This window comes from Tyto alba, unplaced genomic scaffold (genome assembly GCF_018691265.1).
Source record: "Tyto alba isolate M040663 unplaced genomic scaffold, T.alba_DEE_v4.0 Super-Scaffold_44, whole genome shotgun sequence".
Classification (NCBI taxonomy): Eukaryota; Metazoa; Chordata; class Aves; order Strigiformes; family Tytonidae; genus Tyto; species Tyto alba.
This window is the reverse complement of record NW_024881320.1, coordinates 6421488-6446974: the sequence shown is the minus strand read 5'-3', so window position 1 is coordinate 6446974 and position 25487 is coordinate 6421488. Positions and strand designations below refer to the sequence as shown.

General features: G+C 38.3%; 1 protein-coding gene across 3 annotated transcripts; it reads right to left on the bottom strand.

Moving 5' to 3' along the window:
- Window positions 1–1221: 1221 nt before the first annotated feature.
- PIWIL1 (piwi like RNA-mediated gene silencing 1) lies at window positions 1222–21309 on the bottom strand. Of its 3 annotated transcripts, none has more exons than XM_033008347.2 (21): window positions 21242–21309; window positions 20490–20573; window positions 18848–18998; window positions 17997–18122; window positions 16222–16436; window positions 15016–15137; window positions 14271–14351; window positions 13141–13338; window positions 12692–12803; window positions 10353–10473; window positions 9609–9726; window positions 9331–9445; window positions 8415–8602; window positions 7754–7826; window positions 7215–7415; window positions 6818–6921; window positions 6238–6308; window positions 5596–5749; window positions 4584–4709; window positions 3317–3464; window positions 1222–2530 (listed from the first exon to the last, which is right to left on the bottom strand). In XM_033008347.2, the coding sequence occupies exons 2-21, from the start codon at window positions 20568–20570 to the stop codon at window positions 2414–2416; spliced, it is 2622 nt and encodes an 873-aa protein (XP_032864238.2). In that variant the 5' UTR covers window positions 20571–20573; window positions 21242–21309; the 3' UTR covers window positions 1222–2413. The 3 variants fall into 3 exon arrangements, with proteins under 3 accessions (XP_032864238.2, XP_032864237.2, XP_032864239.2); XM_033008346.2 differs by having other exon boundaries at window positions 21182–21282; XM_033008348.2 differs by lacking the exon at window positions 17997–18122 and having other exon boundaries at window positions 21182–21282.
- Window positions 21310–25487: the final 4178 nt, after the last annotated feature.

Here is a 25487-nt window from a genome sequence, read left to right as displayed (position 1 = left end):
AAAAAAAACCCAAAAAACAATACAAACACAACACAAAAATCCCACAACAAAAAGACCTTTTCTCTCCAACTTTTTTTCCTGTGGAGGTACAGTCCTAAGTTAAAAGGCATTTTCATATTGCTGATGTCAGATTCAAGATAAAATGTACATCTAAAGTAAAAAGTGAAAAACTGCGTTACATACAGAAGCCGTAGCCAGTAAAAAGGCTGCAACAGGTGATAAATATTAATTGCAATATTGGCATCTCAAGAAAAACAATCTAACACATTGATGGCAGTCATTGGCTGTTACTATTTTGTAATTCTTGTCCATTTGTAAATTGTTTTTACTCTTTATACATACTTTTCAGACTGCCTTTCTTTTTGTAATTTATGGAAGGTTTATAAATGAATGATCAAAGCTTCCCCATTGTGTCTTCAGATAATAATGTAAATTACTGTAAGATACTGTGTGCTAGATTATAACATTTAATTAAAGAAAATAACCGGCCTAAATTTGTGGTAAAGTACTGTGTGGGTGTGTGCATGTGTTCAACTGTTGTGTATTATATTTTATATAAATAAATAATTTGATATTTTGTAGAGTGCAGTATGTTTCATCAATCTAGTGTATCAGCTGTTCGATGAGGGTGTAGCCTTCCCTCCCGTTCCAAGGGACCGCACACAGCCGGGAAGACACGTGCCCGGTGAGGGCACAGGCTGCACCTTCCAGCCGTGCCCCACCGTGCCGCAGCCCACTCGGGAAGCAGCGGCACTAAGCGCTTTTTCCATTGAGCTCAAGTGATAGAGACCAGATCAGAATGAATACCCATCACTGGTGTAAACGATACATAACTAGGACGAAATACAAAATACTAGGTAGTGAATAGGGAAAGCTGATACTCTGTGACAACAGAAAGACCAAAATATTTGCCAAAAACCCCTGTGCCTCTCTTCTTCGCGTATTTAGTGTGGAAGGAAGAGGTTGGTACAATTCTCTCAGCTGAGGAAAGAAAAAAACCTGAACTGAATACAAGTTCCAGAGCTCCCTCATTTCTCAGAGCTGTCAACAGCAGCTGAAGCTTACCGTAGAATTAAGGCTGATCTAAACGCAAGACTCCAGGAGCTTTCCAGAGATAAAAAAAGGCTAGAGTAACTTTCTAACCAATGTCACATAGTATGCCCAACGCCCAGTCATGAAATATGTATGCAAATACCTCTAACACAATCCAATAAACAAGGATTACAGCAACAACTTTATTTAAATCTCACAAAGAAGAGGAACAAGGTTCACAAGTTAAGTAAAAAACCAGCACTAATCCAAATTCTTCCATTTGCACTAGTTTGACTCTGCGCCTGGTAATGCAAAAACGTGAAATCAGACTTCCATCAACACAACCACTACTTGCTTTACAAATTAAGTGACTGCTGCTGAATAGTCACCAGTTAAAATCTTGGAAGTACAATACAAACCAAGGCCAAAGCACTTCCTGCTACTTGGAACTGCACAACCAAAAAAAAACATGAGTAGTAAAACTACTTTTTACCCATCAGTGCACCGATATTCTTTGATGGGAATTATTTTTCTTATTTAACAAGCATGCAGTTAAACAATGTCAACCAGAAACTTAGTTTATTCCAGTTATGAATTTGCAGTTGTCTAAAACAATGTTTTACTCACACTGTGTAGTCTTGCAACTTCCTATCTACTAAGAAATAGCATGCCAATAGGAAATTCCATGGTAAGTCCCACAGCCCCCATAACAGCACGCAAGCCAAGTCAAAGCCATCACTTTTTGTGGAGAGAATACCAAAGCCTCAGATGATAAAGGTGCTTCTATAGCACAAGACAGTTTCTGGCTGGTCTGCAAATCTTTTACAAGAGAAGGATTAAGAACCCTTCCATAGGTTTTGCAGCACTACGCCATCTTAAAACAAAGCCTTGATAACCAAGAACACCTGATAGCCTCTTTTTAAGATACTAAATAGTTTAGGACACAAAATTCTACCCTCACTTTAACACACAAGAAAAACAAGGAAATAATAATTGCAATTTAAAAAATGAAAGTGTAATCTGCTAGCTGCAGAAGTTTGCACAACTATATATCTTGTATGCAAAAAATAATTCAGTGTAAGACTTCCCCAAAACAAAATAAGAACTGATAATCTCTTGTGAAGAATACCAGAAACACTTTAGTAAATAAGTATTAAAAAATAATAAAAAATTTAGTTTCTATAGCGAGCAGAGACCTATTCAAAATGCAGATCTGCTATTTCAAATTTTTTGCTGCAACAATGAAATTAAATTTCCACAACTGCACATACTCATTATCCAATGCATGTCTTAAAAACAAACAAAACCAAAACAAAAATCCAGACAGTTCTACATTCCCTAGAAAGGAACTACACTATTTTTTTTAACTGGTAACTCAACTTCAAAGATAGTAAAGTCTGTCTGAAAGCAACAGGTTTGGTTCCCTGTGAATACTCTGGCCAACAAGGAAAGCCAGTTTATGAGCATATTGGCAAGGAGCAGGTACTCTGATAACACCCTGCAGAAGAAAAAAAAAAAAAAAAAAAGAAAAAACAAAGACACAACAAAACAAGAATTATTTCAAAGTCATAAGTCATTTAAATAAGTGTGCATTCACTCTAACAGAGTCCTGAAATTCAAAGCTCTGGATACATGTCAAATTTATATTCCCTGTAGTTTATGTCAATTTGTGAAAACACCATTGCATACACTGAACACATGAAAAAAACATGCTTTATAGAAAAACAGATGCAAAAAACTTCCCAACTCCATTCCCCTCACTCCAAAAAAGCCTCTTACACAGGTTTACATTCGATGCTGGATCTCACCAAAGGCAAGACATGGGTAAGTCGTGAAAAATATTTATGATTACTAAACTGACAAATCTAAAGCACACCTCGGGCAAGACCTGACTGTGTGCTGATCTTGGTGTGCAACAGAAGCCACAAGGGAAATGGAGGAACACAGTTCCATCTCCACACAAAGTAGTAGATATTTCTGCAGGTAAGAAATAGTCACTTCAGCTTTGCTTTTGACATAGAATTTGGGAACAGTATTCAAAATTACAAGTATTTTCTGGTGAGAATAAAGATTAAAGTTATCTTCAGACTCCATAGAAATCATGTAATTATAAAATGTTTAGTTCTCAAACCACCACTCGAGGTCACAAAGCATACTTGCAGGCTTTCTGGATCTGAATGGGTGTTTTAAGGATACCTTTTTCTATCTTCTTGTGGGTTGTTACTGCATGGAGATGGACAATCTTACAAGAAAAATACTATCGTTTCCCAGAGGAAATACTTACCGACCAGTTATAGTACATGTGGCAAAGTTTGTAGGTTAAACGTTGTACATGATCAGGTTTCAGTTTGCTAGTGTCATAAATTACGTTATAATGAGTGGGTGCAACACAACCGTTTCTCACCGCCTGACTCACAATAAAGAAATCATACCTGTAATAGAAAAAACAAAACCCCAGAAGTCTGATACAGAAAAGGCTGCTTTTCTTAGAAAAATGCAAATCCCCACAAATTTTCTTACTTATTTTCTTCAAGTCACTTTACACACATACTCAATAAACCCCAAAAGTACGTCCATGCTTTGGTCACAAAATAATCAGTTTCCTCTATTTCTGAAAGGCCAGGAAATCTGGAAGAATGTAAATAATATTATATGGAACAGGTCTTAAGACCATGACGATCTAAACCGTTCACCATATACATTTTTCCTCCAGATAACCACCCTGCACATGCACTTGGCTTATGCTCTTCATTCAATCTAGCACCCCGAGCCATGTTTGGATGTTTGTCACCTATCACAACACTTGGAACACCTGCAGCAGGTTGGTAAAATACCAAAAAAAAAGGCAGAGAGACCTACTGGAACCATGTGCTGCCAGACAGCCGCACTGTTCCCCATGCGCTCCAGCATCCCCTGACCAAAGTCAAACTTTTCAACATGCGCTGAAGCTTCGCATTTCCCACAGGCCTGACCTGAGTGTCACTGAGCGCGACTTGCTGTTAGTAATGAATGTTTTTGCAAATAAAGTCAGTGAGATCTGTGTATGTGTGTTACCTACACCCATCCCTGTACAATTCTGAGTCTTCTGGTGACTTCCCAACCACCAAAAAATGCTTCCAACACTTGCTCATAAAATGCACCCTTACAAAGTAACAAAATTTATGTGCAGTGTCAAAAATACAACCAGAATTTCATTTCAGTTATGGACAGCTGGGCAGTCCTATCAATAGGTACTCATTTGGTACTAAACTTTTAAAAATCAAAAAGAGAAATACCAAAAAGTAAAGCACGTACACACTTCAAGCATATGTAACACACTCATGTACGCAAATATAGCATACTGGAAACATGACATACTGCATGATGAATTCATAAAATGTAAGCCCGTCCATTTCTTTCATCTACACATTCTCTATGATTTCTTTTCAAAAGGACAGAAGTGTGGAAAGTATTCTTCTACTTGATCCCACCGTCAATTTGAAGTCAGATCTATTTCCTTTATTATCAGGTTGCCAGCAAACAGAAACAGCGTTACTTCCATACTAACTTACCACTCTGGTCTGGTAACCTCCACATCAACAACAGTACCAGGGGGTGGGTTTTTAAGTGCTGCTCCACACTGTGCAAAGAATCTGGTATTCACTCGTTTCTTCACAACTATCACAGTAAGTCTTGGACTAAAATAAATGAAAAGAAAAAAACCCAAAACTATCCTGAAAAACTGCACTGAGAGAATTTCAGAAGCAGATTCTCTAGAGCTTCAACTTAACAGCAATTTTAGAGTTCTCCAGGGCTTTAATTTCACATGCAAGTCTTCACTAGTTCATTGATTTAGATTAAACAGGACATTGCTCCTAAAGGTAGACTTTTAGTTTCGGGTACAACTTTCATTGTTTTTCACCAATCCAGCTTGTATTTAACTTTATAAGGGAGACACAAAGCAGACCAAAGAGGGATCTAAATACAGAACTGATTTCTATCTCTCTACCTCATCTTTTCATAAAGAAAACACTGTGTTTTAACAGTACTTTTGGTAAAGAGCAAGCCATTAACAGGAGCTAAACAGAACTTGTTTTGTGCTCCGCTTGCCTGCAGTGTCAGGAAATTTTTACAATTTTCAGAGCAGATTAGGAACTCACATCACTGCAGTTGATAAGTTTTAAAGAGGAATGTTGAAAACTGTGCAGAACATATGTAACTGGACAATGGATAGTCCTTTCAGAGGCGGGAAGAAAAAATAGGACCTACTGGACACATGTGATCAAGCAGTTGGAAAAAAGTATTAATTCCCACATGCATCAAGAACGAAGAGTATGCATAAAGAGTATATGTGGATATGTGTGTATTGAATACTCATGTGGTGCACGTACTAAAAACATTTCCTATTACATTATAAGTTAGCTCTCTCAAATCATGTAAGCAATCATCAGAAAAGCAGTTATTTGAGCATAAGTAAAAATAAATACGGATGAAGAGATGACACAATCTTCATCTGTAACCAGTTTTTCTATCCCAGTGTTTATTTCTCTTGCAGTATAATAAAGGGGGTTGGTGGAAACATACTTGTAGTCTTTCCCAACGCTCTTCAAGCAATCCAGAAATTGAGGCACTTCATAATTAACCAACGTATTTAGTTGTCCATCTCCCACACCATCACGATACACAATAATACGAGAGGGCAAATACTTATTCCACTTGAACCAGTCTCTTAGAGCAGCTTAAAAAAAAAAAGAGCAAAAGCTGTTAGCTATAATGACAATTCATTGCAAAACAAAAATGGATTACTGAAACTTTCAGCAACCTGAAACAGGTACGCATCATGATACACAGATGTTACCTGCAAAAAGAATTCTTGTTTACCTATGTACCGACACAAAAGAACAAACCTGAGGAGGCTACATACTCCGCTGGCCTCTCTCACAGCAAGGAGCTGGAATCCTTTAAATCCATCTCCTTTAAAACATGCTTTGAAGTGCATTGATAAGTAGTATTTAATTATTATTAAGAAATATGGGAATCAGTGAAACAACACAAACAAAATGCTATTAATTTTCAGCAATATTTACAACTGTATTTTTAATCTGGTTTTATCCAAGTGCAAGATGGTAATGTCTCCCCTCAAGGCAGCTGAGGAAGTGCATTTTGAGGAAGCTAAATTGTCAATCCTTAGATCTGACTCAACAAGAGCAGACAGCCTTCCCTTACTTTGCAAGCAGGTTTTGAGCCCATCCACAAGTTCTTGCCCACGACCTTGAACAGCACAGCGGGAGAACCACCTGTGGAGGACAAAATAAATTATGACCTTCAAAGCAATTCCCAGGCTTACTTCAATGCAGTTATTTTTAAAACAGCTATGACCACGTAGTCTTTTTAGTCTTTATGGTTATTGTGGGTCAGGGCAGTCAAGCAAGAGTTAGTGTACTATGAGAATATTTTCCTCGCAAAGCCCCTGCAGTATAGACAAATGCCTTCTCACCACGTGCAGTTCCTCTCAGTCAAAACACTCTCACACAAGTCAACTCAAGAAGCAGAAGAGCCTGTCACCCTGATGCCCTCAATTCATCCCAGCCTTTGCCCCACCATTTACCCCTTCTCCCAAGCACTGTGGAAGAAGAACAAGCCTATTCCTTAAGGGATGCCGTGGAAAAAATAATTCATGATAGTTCTTATTAACAATGTACAGTAAATCAATTTGGACACTCGTGATGGACCACCATATTCAAATTACTTTTCAGTTAAGGGAAAGATACAAATTTGTTTGCTTGTTTTGGCGTTCAAATCTTACCGCGTCATTGTTTGATTCAGGCTAGCGACAAATCCTGCAATTGACTGCTTCCCAGATAAAGTGTCATGGTAACAATCGATTCCCACAATCATTACCTGTTTCAGCTTAAAAGGAATCAATACAGAATGTGTATTAGTACGTAAAGACATGCCAAAGCACCTAACACGATCATGATATAGGCTGTATGGTTTCAGGACACCTAAGTAAACCACAGGCACCAAATTCTTGAATTAAATGTCTCCGTGTGTCATATTTAACTTCACGCCTCTTCTCACAGACACAAAACAAACTACACAAAGAACGCTCAATTTTATTTTGGGGGAAAAAAAAGTTGCTTTTTAATAAAGGCTTAATAAAGACAACAGCTACTATTTAAAAAAAAAAAAAAATTACTTACTGGAATCTCAACACTCCAAAGTTCTCCACCCATTTTGCAGTTCATTTGTAAGGCAATTTTTGTTGCTATGGCCAAAGCAGTCTGTGGCTTGCTTAAAGTGCGAGCAATCACACATTGACTTGGAATGGGACACTCTGTACATAAGTATTTCTTGATAGCATCATATTTATCCTTTCGGGAACTAGACAAAACACAAACTACCTTTAAAGGAAAAAAAATGATTTTAAGAAGCTGCATTCTCAGATTTACATAACAGTTATAGTTCTTTAAGAAAAGTTTCTTACACTCAAGAGAAATATTCAAGTGTTTAAGGTGAAAGAAATACCTGGAAAGTTCCAGTGTCTATACTTCAGAGACAAATACAAAGGCTCTTTTCCAGAAGGATACTCATAGTTAGTTCGGGGTTTGAACAGGAGTATGAATAGGCATCTGGTAGATACTTAGGAGCCAAGAATTTTATTTCTGAGAATGATTCCCACTAGTCTTAAAACACCAATTAGAGATTACCGTGATTTGTAACTATGGATTCAAATACATACTATGTTTGTGTCAGGGGTAACACTTTGCTGTAAAACCCTTAAATAAGCTTCTGTTCTATCATCTACTTCAATCCTGAAAAGGAAGAGAAAACATGCTTACAGAAAAAACACAACTAACAACTACTGAAACTTCAGCAAAAATATAAATGGTCATTATGCATCAGTACTGTATGAAGTGTCACATTTATAGCTATTAATAAACATACAGTATTCACATATTCTGAAGATTAAGAGGAATCATCCCCAACTTGTGCTTCTAAAAGCAATGACATTCCAAGTTAAAAGCAATGCGCAGGTACTCAAAGGAAGATATTTGCAATAAGAACAAATCAGAATACATTCAAAGTGAGCAATAAATCATATATTCCTTCTTGTATTAAATATAGCTCCACTTGAGAAGGTTTTGCTCAATGACTATATGTCTAATACTGTTTGGTTTTGGCATGCTTTAACCCCTAGCAAAAGCTCTCACAAATAAAAGCATGAATAAGAAAGTCAGGCACTAGAGAAAATTGCATACTGAAAGCAGCTTTGTTTTATTAAAAATCTGACCAAAGTCAGTAGTGTGACATATCTCCTCATTTAACAGCCTAAGCATGCTAACAGATATACCTTAGTAAGTATAAAATGATTTTTCCATCAGCTTTCTAAAGACACTTACATGGTTGCCTTGTTCATTCTGATTCCCATAGATGGTGTGACTTTAAACAGATTTTGAAGTAATGTATTAGCAATATCATAGTTGCGCCGTGTGTATATCAATAACCAGTTGTCCAGGGGCTTTGCACAGATTAAGGGAACTCCCCTAGTTTCTTTTGACCAATCAGCAAACTGAGGATTGTAATCAAACTGTAAATAAGAGATGGTAAGGAAAGAAAATCAGCACCCTACCAACAAGCTATACCACAATACTTCCCAATACACAACAGACTGTATTGCTTCTGCCTAGAAGAAATGACTTGACTTCCTATGTTCTTTTACTGCTATTGCCACTAATCTAAAACAAGCTTTATCTAGCCCTTTCAAGAAATCCTACACTCTTCAAATGTTTCATTCATATTTATACAAAGATACTTAAGATTTTTTTTAGCCCAGATAAGTTGTTACTATTTTCTGCACAGATGTTGCACTACAAAGACGTAGCTGTTTATGTATTGACTTGGGTTTGTCCCATTTTTCTTTTTAATAAGTGAACAGATACTGTAGGTGTTCTGTCTCCTGAATTGAAATAATTAGTGGCTTTTCATTTGAAAGCCTTGGTATTGTAATAAACAGAAAATAGTTAGAAACATCTCTAGTTTCCTAGTTTGTGTATCTAAAATGACTTTTTTTAGATAGAGGGGCTATATCACAAGAAAGACACTATTGTAATGAAAGCCAGAAAAATCTTCTGGGGTTTCTAAACAGAACTTGTAAATAACTGAAGAAGTTTGTAAGTCTCCTGTTTGGACAAAGACTTCTATATAACAGTTTCACTCACAATCCTTCATTTAGAAACCGACAAGTATTATTTCCTTCCTTAAGAACTCGTGTCATCAGTAAGAGATCCAGAAGATTTTAGAAGTTGTTTTATTTACCACATTTCCTGATTGAAGAATCTTTTCTCCTTGAACAACTCTTCCCGAGAAGGACAATAAATTAGAATCAAAGCTTAAACCCCAGTTTCGGAGTTCCTTCTGAACACTGTCATCTCTGTTTAAAAACAAGATTCAAATTAAAACATAAAGACATCTGTTCTTGATGAGACTTTTCTTTTTTAAAACCAGTAAGACTTCCAAAGTTTTGTTGAAAGAAAGAAGTTTGGTGTGAAAAATTTGTATGGTAAAAAAGTACAGAAGATACTAAGGTAGCGTACTTTCGGATGTAGTCAATAAGTCTTCCAATTTCACGTTGCCTCTGATCAGGTGGCAGTCGTGTATGAATAGCCAAGTCTTTCATCATATTAAAATCATTACGCATCTTCTCAGTTAATCCTGTTAACAGCAAAATCTTTTGCTGAGTAAAAGTTAGACTAAGGACTAAGAAAAGTAAACTTGCAAGTCATGCAGATTAACCATGCATGTACTGCAGACACGTAAAGTGGTGTAAGTAGTAATCAAGGTTTTTAGTTGCCCCCTGTACATACATTCCCATCTGCACAGAAAAAAAAATATTCTATATTTTTGCACTTGAGAGGAAACCACACAAGACATGCAGCTTTTTATTTATATTTCCAAAGCAGAAATAAAACATTGCTGAGATGGGACACCTACTGCTAGTACAAAGTGAGTATCTCAGAGGAAAATATGTATTGATATATCTTACAAAATTATCAATTTATAGCAAATTTATCTTTTTCAACAGCAGTCCTACTGCCAAAAAACTCTACAAGTTATCTATAAGGCCAGAGCTGAACACCGCACATAGGACTATGCAACATCAAAACCCCCCAGACTCATTCAAATATCTAAGATTTTAGCTACAAAACTTGTTTCTAAACTCACACTTATACAAACAAAACATTTCTACTTAACTTGGCAAGAGGCTGCTGTCAAAATACCAGTTTCAGTACACATTATGGTTTGACAGATGATTTGATATGAAAAAAATGCTACAGTACCTGTTAGGAAGCACAGCTCTGGAATTAGAACCACAGGTCCTGGCATCATGCTCCCTCTCTTCCTCTTAGACTGACTGATCAAGACTGGCTGGTTCAAGTCAGTAATTTCCTGATTATATTGCTGTATAACATATATCATATGTTAGTTTATTCATAACAAACACTCAAGTTTTCTTAGTAATAATGCTCACTTTAGAAAATAAGTATTTGTCCCAAAACAAACAAAAACAACACAAAGCAATGAGCAACCTTTTTTAATTGGCACATCTAACTGGATTTGGTTTTGTCAGAAAAGGCCAAGAAGGGAAGCACTATTCTATTGGTGCCATCAAATTACTGAATTGCAAGAGACAACAGAAACAATGCTTCTGTCTTGCTGAGGCAGTATAACCCACAGTATCTAACTCAAGATTAGGACGCTCGTTGCAGTTCAGCAATGGACAAGGTTCCCGCCCTACAGAGCAATTTAATTCAAGACATCACAAGAAACAAACAAGATTCCAAGTGAAGCTTCTGAAACTCAACCCTCCTGAAACCTTTCCTTGCATCTGCTAAGAGTTGGTCTGTCTAGCAGCCACTAGTTTAGTTTAGAAAGGAAAAAAAAAAAAAAAAAAAACAAACAAAAAAGTGACACAAGCTGACAGTCAAACATACTTCAGTTTAACTTTTCCTTAAAGAGAACACGACCTCACAAACCATCCAAAGGATAGCATTTAAAAACAAAAAAGTGAGATCACAGCAAAGGCAAGGTGGCAGAGAGAATTTATCATTTATAAACTCCATCCTGAACTAGAATGGATAATATACATTTTGTTTCTAGTTTATTAAGTCCCATCCTGTTTTACAGTTGAAACTGATGTGAAGAAAGTTGTCACAATTACAGTGGTAGGCCTTAGTGGTAGAGAAGGTTAAGCTATGAAAGACATACATAAACTTTGTTTCAAAGAACTAAAGCATCAAAGAGTAATTTCTCTGAAGATGGCAGTTCATATATTCTACCTCCAGTACGTGATCGGCAAACTTGCTGAGGGTACACTCTGCCCCATCATCCAAATCATTAATAAAGACACTAAATAGGACTGGACCCAGCACTGAGCCCTGGGGTACCCCATTAGTTACAGGCCTCCACCTACATACCATGCCACCAGTCACAACCCCCTGGGCCTGGCCATTCCACCAGCTTTCAATCCACTTCACTGCCTGCTCACCCAGCCCACAGTTCAGCAGCTTCTCTACTAGGATCTGAGAGGAAACAGCGTCGAAAGCCTTACTTAAGTCCAAGTAGACAGCATCCTCTGCTCTCCCGTCATCTACCAAGCCAGTCATTTCATCACAGAAGTTTATCAAGTTGGCCAGGCATGATTTTCCCTTGGTGAAGCCAAGCTGACTACTCCTGACAACTTACTTTCATTCACATGCCTAGAAATGGTTTCCAGGATTAGCTTCTCTATCACCTTCCCAGTGATCAGTGTAAGGCTGGCTGGCCTGAAGTTCCCTGCATCATCCTCCCTGAACTTCTCTGAGACAGGACTGACATTTGATTTCCTCCCATCCTCAGGCACTTTTCCCTATCATTCAAAGATTATTGACAGTGCCCTCACAATGACATGGGCCAGCTGCCCCAGTTACTTGCGGGTGCAATCCATCAAGGCCCATGGACTTCAGTGTATCTAATTTGCCTAAGTATTCCCTGACCTGATTCTCTTCCACCAGTGGCACGTGTGTTCCTTGCTCCAGCCTTTTTCCTGGTCTCTGGGGCCTGGGAATCCCAAACGGCGGTCTTGCTAGTAAAGCCTGAGGTAAAGGCAGCATTCAGTACCTCACCTTCTTCCACATGCTGTACCAGCAGGGGCCCTGACTCACTGGCAGCAGTGAGGTCAAATTTTCCCTAGTTTTCCTTTTGTCACTCATGTACTTATAGAAGCCCTTCCTGTTGCCTTTATCATTCCTGGCCAGATTCAATTCCAGTAGGGCTTTGGCTTTCCTAACCTCATTCCTGCATGCTGGGACAATATCTCTGTACTCCTCACAGATTACCTGTCCCTGCTTCCACCTTCTGTATCCTTCCTTTCAGAGTTTTCCCAGGAGCTACTTGTTCAGACCACGCAGGCTTCCTGGCATTTTTGCCTGACCAGCTACTCTCTGGAATGGACTACTCATGCTGAATCATGATGCACAGGTTACATTCTGCTCTCAGGTTACACAGTATCCATTAAAAATAAAATTCTATTAAAGAAAATAACGAATCACAAATCCATGCATCATAAGTAAACCTCCAACAATGCCCTAATGCCTCAAGTTAAAGCATAATGCACACACTGACAGTTACGTTTCCATACCCTTTTGTAGTAGTCCACGTAGCTGATCTCAGAACCATCCGCTTTTCTAAAGGTACACTGTGGGTTGGCATCCCAGTCGATGTCATCAACTCTGTATGTTCTGTTATTGTACCTAAGTAAACAATTTAATCAGGTTTCTTTGACAACTCAAATAGAAAAGAAACAGAACTGTGGGACAAAAAAGTTAATAGCAATACTTATGTAAGTTGAAAGTTTTGCTCTTATCAGCAGCAATAACTTCAAGTTTTCAATTCTAACAGGCCATCAATTCTACTAAAAGCTAAACTGTAATAAAATCAAATGAAAACAGAACTGTCACCTCAATTAGTTTGCTACCTTGACAATCATATCATTTTCATGCTTTCTGATGCTTCATTGTATACTTCAGGACATGGAACATCCAAAAAATAAACAGATCCCCAAGACAACAAGAGTCCAAAGAGACTTACTTTGTAAGAACAATTAAACCTATTAGCTCTTTAGCACAGGTATCTCTAAATCTTTGTTCTTCAACCTGGTAATATAGACCATACATAAAATCCAACGCTGTTTCACTGCGAAGAACCTTATGGCTCACATCTGTACATAACATAATGCTTTCCTCATACTGGAGGATAGAACTTGTGAAGCCCGGCCAAACTGTCAACCTGTTGAAAGAGAACACAGAATCTTAACATGCTTTAAAGCATTGCTATTCTCACCCCTCGAGTTATTTCTGTTCACCTTCCCAGACACTATAAAGCACTCAAGACACAAAGAAATCATTATCCAAATATAAGCAAGCTCCTGAAAGCTAACAAAATGAAAAATATTTTACATGCAGGTATCTTTAGTTAACTTAAGATAAAAGATTAATTAAATTATGTAGCAATACAATTGAAGGGGAAGAAAAGATGTCTCAAAACCTAAAAAATCCTTTTCATGCTATTAGACAAATATCCTAAATACAAAGTATATGCGTATACAAGCCACTTTAAAGCGAAAGAGACCAACAGTTTATCTAGTAGAACACTGGCCAGTTTCTTCCACCAACGAGGTTCTGTAGGCTAGGTTAGCAGCAAGGAGTACACCACTGCCCCATGGCAGGGCCTCAGTCCAACTCAATCTTACCAAGGTGTACAACAGGCCTCAGGCTAGCCAGAAGCATCAGTCACATTGTACAGGATCCTGGCAGGGAATGGGGACAAGACACGACAGCTCGCAACGGGTGTTCCAGAACTACCCATCCACTGGGGTGTGGCCAGATATGAATTTACATGGCACATTAAATGGCCTTCAGAATGAAGGCTGGACACTCCTGAGCTTTAGCAATAAAGATTCAGAGATCTCAGCCGTACAGACATTTGAGCAAGATTTTTGACATTAGAGTAAAATGTAATAGCAGAACACACACTGGTAACAAGTAATGAGATCTTATACATGGAAGAAACTAAGTTAGGAGAATGAGATACCATGTTTCCTGGGAACACCAGTTTTTAAGGCCATGGTCTTATTACAAGACAAACCACCAGAGCGGTATCAAAATATCGCCCTTTATCCCTGCACCCCGCCTTAAACTGGAGTATCCTTTTTGTCAAACCTGTGATTAGGGATGCTGATTGGGTCACCAGGGTTGTAATAATTACGTCCAATCTGCTGCAAATTCAACATCTTCAAGAGCCTACAAGTTGAAATATGGATGTCATTTACCATTATTATTCAGTGTATCAACTATGCATGGTCCCATCCCTCTGCAGAACCTCATTTTTTGTTCATCTGACTAGATAAAACAGTTTGGAATGTGAACTTTTCATGAAACTAAATTTAATATTATTAAGTGTCCAGAGCCTTTATAATCAGTTGAAAATAAGTTAGCATACAACCCAATCCTTCACTGACCAGTTGAAGGTAGCAGTCTAAACAAGCTATACTTCAGATCAACCAGGTAGTCTGGGTACCAAGGTTAAGTGGAAAACCTACAGCAGAAAAAGTAATTTGCCAATTGAAGGTTCTGCAGCACTATTTGTTTTATGAGGCAAATTCACAGACACAAAAGGAGGGCAGAGATAGGACTAACTGCCTACAACAGTTAGCGCTCCACTGTGAATCTGCTTTTAAGGGAAAAGGTATAAATTAATTTCACACTAACATGTGCCAGAAACACACATATAAAACTGCACATTAAAATGTTGCCAGATGTGGCTGGCCACACAGTAATGGTAGCTACAAACGCTTAAAAATTTACATTTGTAATATTGATTTCTGGTCCATTCTTTGTAAAGGAAAAACTTAAGTCAGATATTTTCAGAATGACTTCTTATAAAGACATAACTCGGACAGCAAACCTTTTAAAAATGATGTTGTAAAATTGTAGACATGTAGGTGAAGTAGGTGGCAACTCATTAGTTAGCGTGATTGTTATCTTCACATCCTCTCCATTTCGAGTCCTACTAGACACCTCAGTAACCTGAGAAAGTGAAGTTAGGTTAATAAATCTAGAGGCAAACAGGGCTTTATCTGGACATTGCTCCATTAATATCAAACTGGACTTGTACAGTAAGATTCTAAGTAACAATTCAAGACTTAGCTGAAACAGGAATTAGATTTCCTACCCTGACTGTAAACTACAACCTAAAATGCTTTGTTCATTTGAGTGAAGATGGCTAACGGAGTAGAATGGAGGCTGTTCCCAAGGCAGCTGAATTCAAGATGAAGACAGGGAGATCACTTACTAATTACTATCACATGGGAAAAGACTCAACTTGAGGAAATAAACTTAATATATTGCCAATTAATATTTACTTAATTACTGATTCAGGTACTGAGAGGCAAAAAGACGAACACTAAAACAGAGTTAAAACATCTTCCCCCTCTCCCTTTTCCAGGCTCAAGATCACTCTGTACTCTGCTCTCCCTCTCTGTTAACACCACCGGTTACAATCAGTCCCTCCAGCGAGGCAATGAGCAGCACCTGGGCTGGAGGTGGGGGAGGCAGGGGTTACCATCCGTACATGGACTTTTCCCTCGGCTGCTCCTTTATTCTCAGATTTTTCTTCTGCTATGGCATTTTTTCCTCCTTCTTAAATATACAGAGGTGCCATCAACTTTGTGGATGGGCTTAGCTTTGGTCTGTGGTGGGTCTGCTGTGAAGCCTGCTGGAGATGGCTGTGTACAGCACAGGGCAGCCCCTAAACTCTTTCCACAGGGGCTACCTCAGAGCCCCAAACTACCAAAACCTTCCCACATACACACAACGAATCCACCCTTTCAAATGCAGAAGTTATGAAAAGATGTAAGCAGAAGGAAAACTAAAGGAAAAATACTGTTTGTACTATCCAATTCTGTGCAGTGGATTATTCTAGCCTGCAGAACCTAAGCATTAAAACCAGAAATTATTACCAAATTTCTTTACACAAGCGAATTAGCTTATACTAATATATTCAATCCAACTAAATGTTGCTCATGGGACATCAGTTCTCTAACTTCACCCAGACCAGTAAGAAACAAGAGGCATCATAAAACACAAATCTAAATAAAGAATAAAATCGCACCTTATTCCCTAGTTTTTTTGGCAAGAATAGTATTGATCCATCAAATGCATGTGTCTTTCCAATTAGCTCTTCATGCTGAAAAAGCAAAGCTGATCGAAGACGACGTGCTTCCATCTCGGGACTATAGCCAACGTGGTACTGATACAAAGCCCACTGAGGTCGAGACGTCAATCGAAAGTAATTTGTAGTTAATTTTATCATCGTACCTGAAGAACCTGAAATGAGAGGCAAACATCTTAGTAGTTACAAAATTCACCAGTTTCTAGTAATTCAACAGCTTTGAGAAATTTTATAAAACTAAGGCATTAAGACCAAGATTAGAGGTCAATTGTGTTCTGCAACTGTTCTAGCTCAGTAAGCTACAGGAAATGCTCACACAGGCATAGTGTTATCATAGACACTCATCCACTTATTAGAGGTTTTCACAGTTCCTTCAGTTTTCAGGAAAACTCCCACAACAAATGAAGTAAGCATTTAGATCAGTAATCTGTCTCCCAAAGGATGAGTACCAGGTACTGGAGGGAAGAATTTCCACCAAAACTTAAACTTCCTTTGTGGACAAATTGATCTTCCTTTACATGAATCATAAACACAGAACAAAAACTAATAGAGAATCAACCACTAGAAATATCTACATTCCCATTCCTATGTGATGAGATGACATATCTTCAGGTATTTCAAGATTTTTCAAACAAACAAAAGAAACCACAACAGTAAGAACTAGTTCCAGATCACTCACTCATTTAAAGTATCCCTTTCTGCTTTTTTTCATGTTTCATTTCAATTTCTTTTAGACTTAAAGACAGAAGTCTAATACAAAAAATACATTGCAGACAATTATGGATCATCCATTTTAATTTGGTTTTCATTATCCATTTTTTCCTATCTGAAATACAACACCCTAAATGAAAACAAAAAAATCCTACCACATACAAAGTATGTGCATTATACTAGAAAGCTGTACAAAGCTGTAAAGAGAAAAAAAAAGGCCAGAAATATGGCTGCCTACAAAGTACAGTGATCCATGATCTAGCATCAGCACAGTTCTAAATAGAAAATCTAGGTGAGACTGAAAACAACTACACTGCTTGTGGCCCAAAGTGACATGAGCAGAACTAAGCCCTACCATTCCCGGGCCTGTGGCATGCTCCAGTTATCATTCAATTAAGCAAAAGTAGACTACAGTTGCCATTACACTGTTCTGATGTCTCACAGAGTCACTTGCAACACAAAACTTATCAGCACAGAACCCCTGCACTGTTGAACATTAAGAAGGATTGCATTTTAGCAAGAAGGCAGGACCATCATGACAGACTGTTTTACTTCTTTTCATATGCATGATTTCATCTCAAGGAAATAAGCATATCACCTTTTATTTAAACTAAAAAGCTTCTTCAGAAAAGGTCTCAAATTCCACATTTATTAGGAGTGATTTACAAATTTGTTATGCCAATGTGTTACAAACTGTAACTTCTAGAAGCAAATCTAGAGTCCTGTAGAGTTCTGCTTGAAGAAGTGGACAACAGGAACATACAAGGATCATCATTTACATCTAAACAGTTGAAATTTAAAAAGTTACATAACTTCTGTCTGAATCATTCTGCCATCAGACATGTCATCTTACTCTTCAATTATCAGGAGTTATTTGTATCTTTTTCTAGTACACAAGGAAGATTTTTTTATTTGGATCTCTACCGCATACTAAAAGCAGAAACAAAGCAAAACTATTTTTCATTTCAACTTGCTTAAATGTCTATAGTCTAATCTGAACATACCAGTTTTTGATTCTTGAACATGTTCTATGGCTTGCCGAGTATTTACCCCAAGGTCATGGAAATCTCTACGACGTCCACCCCTATCTGCTAAAGACAGTTCCTGAAATCCTGCAGAAATCTGTAATCCTATTGTTTTGAAATTTGAGGAAGAATTACGATCAAGTATTATATACAAAGAAATAAATACAATTCAATTTTGAAAGTCATTTATATATATAAAATTAAGAGAAATCATGAAATGTTAAGTTTCAGCTTTTGCTATGTAGGAAATTAATCTTAAAATAACATTCAGGTAACATATTAACTTTAAGATATACAGCCAGTTAACTAGTAAGCAAATGGAGCCGCTCACTAGACAGATGAAAAAAAGGATGTAAACCCTTTAAATCAGTAATCTTTTCTGCAAATACAGAGGACAAACCTTTCACTCCAGCCACAGCTGGCAGCAGTATGTTTAAATACAGTGTGACATGAAATAAATAAGCAAGTTTAAATTACTTATTAAGATTCATGAAAAACAATTAAATATCAAAATGAAATTTACTATTGGTATTCATGCAGTTAATCGTGCCAACTGCTTCCTAATTTATTTTTTTAAACTATTTTGTTAAAGGAGATGGTACAGATGGAATAGAACACACTTAATGTACTTTTCAAAATTCCTGGTTCAGTTATACTGTACCTTAGAATGACAATACTATCCCCACAAGGTATGTACAGTGAACTTTTCCAAATCTTAGTAATAAACCTCATTTCAGAAAAAAAAAATAGAAATACAGTCTAAAAAATGCCTTAATTGCACTCTCTTCAAAACACTTGCTCTTGTAGGAAATGAACTTTTTCTTTCTTACCTTCTGGCCTTCTCCCATTCTGGCCTTGTGGAATACCCTGGGGGCCCCTCTGTCGCCCACGGCCACCAAGATCTTCTGATGCTGCTGGAGGAGCACAGGGCTGCTGAGGTTGCCGATGATGGGGTGGCTGACTTGACAAAGTCTGTTGAAGCTGCAATAGTTGGGAACAGCTTTTTCTACCGCAACTGAAGAAACAGCATACTTCCAAGAGTACAGCAAAACAAAGTCACTAACCAGGTACAGAATACTCAAATACCCAAGTGTTACATAATTTTAAATCTTTTTTTCTATAATAAATAACAGTTTTTACTCTGTACTTCAAACTCCAATATAATGGGGTTCAGGATTTTTTTTTTTAAGTTAATATTCATTTAACTAATAGTAAATGCAAATCTTCTCTTTCCCAGCTCTAACTAAAATATCTGGACTTCTCATTTTTAACAAATAAATAGCTGACTACTTATTTTATAAAAAGATTTTGTAATTTTATTGTCTAGTGAATAAATCATATTAAAAGTCATGCCTGGAAGAACTGCAACACACAACCTTCAGCCATGAGCAATCCAACAATTCAGTTGCATGTTACCGGATTGCAGTCTGCGATGCAAGTGAGTCTCTCCAGGAGCAGTCAAGTTCTCTAGTTTAAGTGTAAACAAGCAAGAGGCCAATATCAAGGATGAACAGGAAACCTGAGCTAGAGAGCCAGCCTGGCTCTGTCTGAACTAGTGTCATACAACCTGCCAGCAATCCATGGAATTTCCCTACACCCTTGCTTTCAGAGCTCCTGGTACATGTCTTGTGATTCCCAGATGCATCTGACACTGACCACAATATCAGTAACTAAGCTGGCCTCTGTTCTTACATTCTCCACCTTATTTTTACATGTTATAAAATCTGTTGAAAGTATACCCTCTAAGAAGTCTGTAAATACCCATACACACTACAGCAAAGATCAAATGTATGGAGCCCTAGATTATATGTGAAAATCAGAGCCCAGTACTATCACAGTAACAGCATATTATCCTAAGTTTTGTGCTCCCTGTAGTATTCATAAAGTAGTTCAAGAAATGGACTAGAAACACTCTTCCAGTCTAACCACATTCTCAAATGAAAGATGATTATTAATAACTGACAAATTTGAAGAACTGCTTTTAAAAAATCTCTAGGTATTTGGCAATGGCTGCAAATACAGAATTATCAGCCATTTTCATCCAACAGTTTGAGCAGAGCATATAAACACAAAACAAGCCCTAAACACCAATTCCAATGCAGACAGAAAGTCCTTGATATTAAAACCAACAGGAACAGATGAGAACACCTGCCAGACCCAGGTTCTGCCCAAGTATGCATCAACAGCAACAGCAGCCTAACATGTTCTGCTTCTCTTCAGGGTATGACAGTGGACAAAGCAGACTATGAAAACGCTTACCTATTTCCACTAGCTCTATTATGACGACTGTATTACAATAGAGTACTTGGTTGTAAGCACACAAACATTTCCTTAATAATGAGTTAATAGAAGTATACACCTGACATAACATATATACACACATATATATCATCTAACATGATACTAAAATAGGTAGTCGAGCTAAGACATTTCAAAGCCTGGCTGTGCTCCTTAAAAAGAGAACCAACTTACAGATGCAGCTCCTACAGAAGGAATAGCAGTCTCCTGTCCTGGAGGTCTTCCTCTTGCTCTGGCTCTAGCTCTTCCTGTCATTTTCTAAGACAAACCACCTACAGCATTAGTGTTCAATCTTCTCCTTCCCCCAGCCTTATTCCAATAGATATTATGAGCAGCACTACTGCATTTGCCCTTGTTTAATTTCAACTGGCTCACTAAAATATGCCCACTTCTGCAGAATTCCTTGCTCTTGGATTTCCACACAGCCTCGACAGGTAGTGTGCAAAAATTAGATTCTTATCATAAAATTTAAACTGACTAGCAGAGTCTACCAAAAATTCTGAAGCTGTGAAGAAAGTCAACTAAACTGGAGAGCATAGCAGGATCTGCAACCCCAGCCAAGCTTAACTCTGGCCCTACTGATGCCTCTTTCAAGTTACACACTCGAGACTCAACTCAGCCTGATTTGTTGGGTTATGCTAGGAGCAGCACAACCTTCACCCAAAGCACACGCCAACCACTCCTGCCTGCTAAGCTCCCCGACGGCACAAAACCAGCCCCTGGGATCTGTCTATCGTGTGCCCCCACCCAACTTTCCTTTCCACATGGGCTCGGCCCTAACTTCTCCACCAGCCTCGAGAAGTTTGCAGGGCCCAGAGAGAGCAGCTCCCCCTCCGCCGCCAGCGCTGCCGGGCACTCGGCGTTACCTCAGCCTGTCCGCGGGCCGCAAAGAGACTCTGCTCCCACCCCAGCGATACACAACAAACCGTCCTTCTCACGACGCCACACGGCTGTGCTCCCGCTAAGGCCAACAGCCACACTCGCAGCCGCCAGTACCCGCAGACCTGTCCCCCGGGAGCAGCCGCATCGCCCCCCACCCCGCAGCACCCCCCTCTCCTGAGGCCGCTGGCGCCACGCGCAGGCGCACACCCCCCTGGGCGGCACGCGCTGGCGGTGCAAGGCGGGAACGCACGCTCTCCCCCGATTGGCTGCCGAAGAGCCCCGAAGGCGGGGAGCCGAAGGCGGCCGAAGCCCGCTCCGCTTTCCTGCTACCCCGCTCCCGTCTACGGGCGGCGAGTAGAAGCGGCGCTGGGTGCTTCGCCTAGTTAACGCTGAGGGGGGGCCGGGAGGCCTCAGCGCTCCCGGCAGAAACGGGCCCTCGGGCAGCGCCGTCTCCCTCAGCCCTTCGTGCCTCGGTGTCGGCCCCGCTGGCAAAACTGGGCTTCTGAACGCTGTTTGTCACCTTTGTGAGGGGAGGGTTTTCCCTCTAAAAATTATTTCCTCCTCATCCTACGTCTTACTTGAAAAATAAATTTTAAGTTAGCCAGAAGGTGGAGCAAGAAAACAAGAAATGAAACCCTTAAGTTGTTTCAGTGAAGGACTGAATTTCTCAACAACAGTTACAACGATGCCTTTGCTTTTTTCCAGAGATGTACAGAATACAGACAGAAACTGTCAAGGGATACAATATTCATAGCATAGGAACCGTGGGCAGGAATGCTTTGACACAATCTGATTAAGCATCAATTCAAAACACATGAGCAACTGTCTGTTGAGACACATTCTTCAGCAGACTAGTAATCAAATAGAAAAAAAAGTGTTCTTTTTTTCTTTTCTAAGTACCCAGGCTAACTCATTTTCTATGATTGTCACAGAGAATCACAATCCGTATTTTAGATACTTCACAAGAGAACTATCAAATCTTATGATTTGGAAGTAAGCAGTCTTAAATGGGAATTAACTGTCGCAAGCTTTTCCACGCTTCAGTGGAAAGACAGGATGTCTAGACTGCTTCAAGGCTCAAGAGCACATTTCTGTTGTTTTTAAGTATGCCTTTGCTTAAAGATTAGATGGCTGTGATGCATCTGGAGACACCAGCTTCAAGGGACAAGAGATAACACTATCTAATTAAAAACTTACCTTTATAAAAGACCAGTCTGACCTCATGAGGTCATTTACAATTTTTCAGGTACTTCCAGTGAATAGAGGATAAAGTTAATTTTCCTTGTTCTCTGTTATTCCAGGTAGAAATGAGTAACACTGTTAACACTAACACTTAACAGAAATAATACAAATATCTCTGATTTTGATTGTCAGTTTGTCTCTAAAGCCAGCATTGTGCTTATTGATGTCAGCATAGTGACCCACATAGGAAGCCAGTTTCTCTTTTATAAGTTAAAAAGAGCTTTCAAACTATGAAAGCGTGGATATTGCTGCTTAAAGATAGTTGGAGTACTTTTAGAATCTGATTTTTATTATTCATATATAGATCTGGATAAATATTTAACAAACTCAATACATACACTTAAATGGGGCATGTTCAGTGCTTTTAAGAGCAGTGGTTACTGCTTGCTATGGGCTCTGCACCCACAGTGGCAACTTTTATTGCTCTCTAGCCTGCAGAACTCCTCAATGGGTCAGGGGGTTAAAGCTGCAGAAACACAATATGCAGATTTTCTTGTCTCAGCAGTATTTAAAGATAAACAGTATTATAAAGATGTTGTCAAAGTCATTTACATCATGTAAATCATGAGAAAGCAGAATGTGTGTGTTGGAAATAGTTATGTTTGTTTATTAGTTTAAAATATCTGCAGTACTTAATGTTTATTTTTTTTATGCCAAATTCCTTACATTTCACTGCAGAACTTAATTATCCTTAGATGGGAGTTGTTAAAAGTACTTAATCAGGCTGGCTACCTACAGCAATTCCTTATAAAGTGAAAATAAACATCAACAATAAGCACCCTCATTTTTATATGTGGGCTGTCAGACAGTTAATTACTACTTCATGAAAGATAGGTTCCAATTTGGTTTTCACAGTCTTTCAGACTTGCTTTTTTTTTTTTTTTTCTTAGCAACTCAAGCCCAGTTAAAACTGACTCTACAGGTAGGCTTAATGAATTTTCACAGTCAGAGGGAATGTGGGAATGGCAATGCTCTAATTGCAACAGGTGCATCATGTCCTTAGTCCTGGCTGCTTTCTCAGTATCACTGAGAAAAACAGGATTTTGAAAATGGTAACTGTTTGCATTTTATTTTTTCTGTGTTGCCAAAAAACTTAGCAGTGCTGGACTTCGACACATCAAAATATCACATATAAAGTAGTTTTTTCAGAGCTACTTGGCTTGCACTTTGCTTTGATGTTTGTTTTACCCATGATGCAATTGTTTTTGCCTTCTGCCTCCTGTTGCTACAATAAGCCATTTCCCATATATGTCATCTCCAAAGGGGAAAAGACCGCATGGAAACAGAACAAAGAAAACAGAACAAAAGAAAATCAGGGATTTTTCCAAAGGCCCATTTGATGTACAAGTATAAACAGGAAAAAGATGCCTGAGGAGGTAGGAGCCAGGAACTGTACTACCAGACAGCTGTTAACTTGTGTAGTTAGCAGCACTTTGGGATTCTGAATGGTAAATAAATAAGTGATTCCAACTTCCAACACACACAGTGAGGAAAACGATCACTTCAGTACCTTTAGTGTAGTGTTGAAATGTATTGCAAACTCCTAGCAATGTAAGTTGAACTCTTACCTTCATGTCTTTCTTGTAACACAAAGTCCAGCTATCAATAGCTCTTTTGGTTCTAGTCCCAGAAGAGGTTATACCTCAAGATATCAGAATAAAAAGTATTGTCTATTTTGATGAAGCAACTAACAATTAGGAACAGTTTACAACAGAACTCAGCAATTCATACGTGAGGCTAGACTTTAAAAAGCCCAACATGTTGCTCCTGAACCTTATTAAATATTTGTTAAAAAATTTCAAATGGGAATTGCTGAAAACTAAACTTAAAAATTCAAGTTCCTGTAGTAGGTATTAAGTATTCACAAATCTGGACCACAGTGGGTTTACATTCCTAATTAGTTTTTTTCTAAAGTGAGAGAGGCAAGGTTTTAAAGATTGACTTACTATCGAAATATTTTCTGATGAGTTAAGATGAGTTAAAAGTCTTGCTTCTTTCCAGTTCAAGTTTTTAATGTCACATTTAATTCACTATAAGTATGTGTGATAGAGGGACTGATCTGCTTACACAGTGGAGCCTGGTTTACTTACTATCTTGGGTAGAGTGTGCGGGGCCGGGAAACTTGTATTTACATACCAAAACAGAAAGCAAAAGGCATGTTATGGAAAAAATGTTTACTAAGGAGATAATACCCAACTCACTGCATAACAAATATAATGCAAGCATTTTCACTCAGGAAGAGGGAAAGTATATTTTTCAACTTTGTATTTCCTCTGCTGTTCTCTAGTCTATTTTTTTTTCATCCCTAATTTCTAATTTTCCTTCAGATCCTTACTTCCTTCGTCTGAACCCTTATTCTTTGTAACTTCCCTTAAAATATCACTCACTATTCTTGGAATCTGTATAATACTCTCTGCTGTTCCCCTTGACAACAATGTATTTTGTTTCAATAGAAGCAGACTGTTTTTCTGTTCCATGTGTTCCCTGTTTACCAGGGTATCTAATCACTGCAGTTATCTTCACTACTTGTTCCAAGCCCTGTTTTGTCAGACTGTGCCCTCTTTTCCTGAAGAGAAAATGGCCTCTTACTTACAAACCATCATATCCCTGCCAAAGTTTCCTCTGCTGTATCAACTTAACTCTACTTTCTGTTAACTTCTGCCCATTACAAATTCACATCAGTCCTAGCTGATGTTTAATTTGTATCCAAATCCTGAGCGAAGTGAGCAAGAAGTGATATGACAGAAGTTCTCGATAAATAGCCATATTAAATGGAGAGGTCACATTAAACAGACTGGAACAAGGCCTCCAGAAGCTAATACCATAATTAGATTTGTAAAGCATATTGTATAAATAAGTATGAAATTCTGTAAGATGTGGTCCTATCCTTTATTATCTCTGTTTTTTTAACTAACAAGAGGAGATGCAGAATTAGTGTATGGAGTATGTTAGAATAGAACTGAAATGGTATTTTGATTCAGATATTATAGTAAAATATTGTATTATTTCAAAAAGCAAAGAGATGTATTTCAGGAGAGAGACTAGCAA

Bases quoted from the DNA above. Each gene is read 5' to 3' on its own strand.
- PIWIL1 (XM_033008347.2), bottom strand. From the start codon at position 20,570: ATGACAGGAAGAGCTAGAGCCAGAGCAAGAGGAAGACCTCCAGGACAG. The intron at 7,416-7,753 runs GTATGTATTTGA...TTTCCTTTAAAG, and splicing joins TTACCCCTGACACAAACATA to GTAGTTTGTGTTTTGTCTAG. The intron at 6,922-7,214 runs GTAAGTAATTTT...ATTCCTTTTAAG, and splicing joins TTTGGAGTGTTGAGATTCCA to CTGAAACAGGTAATGATTGT.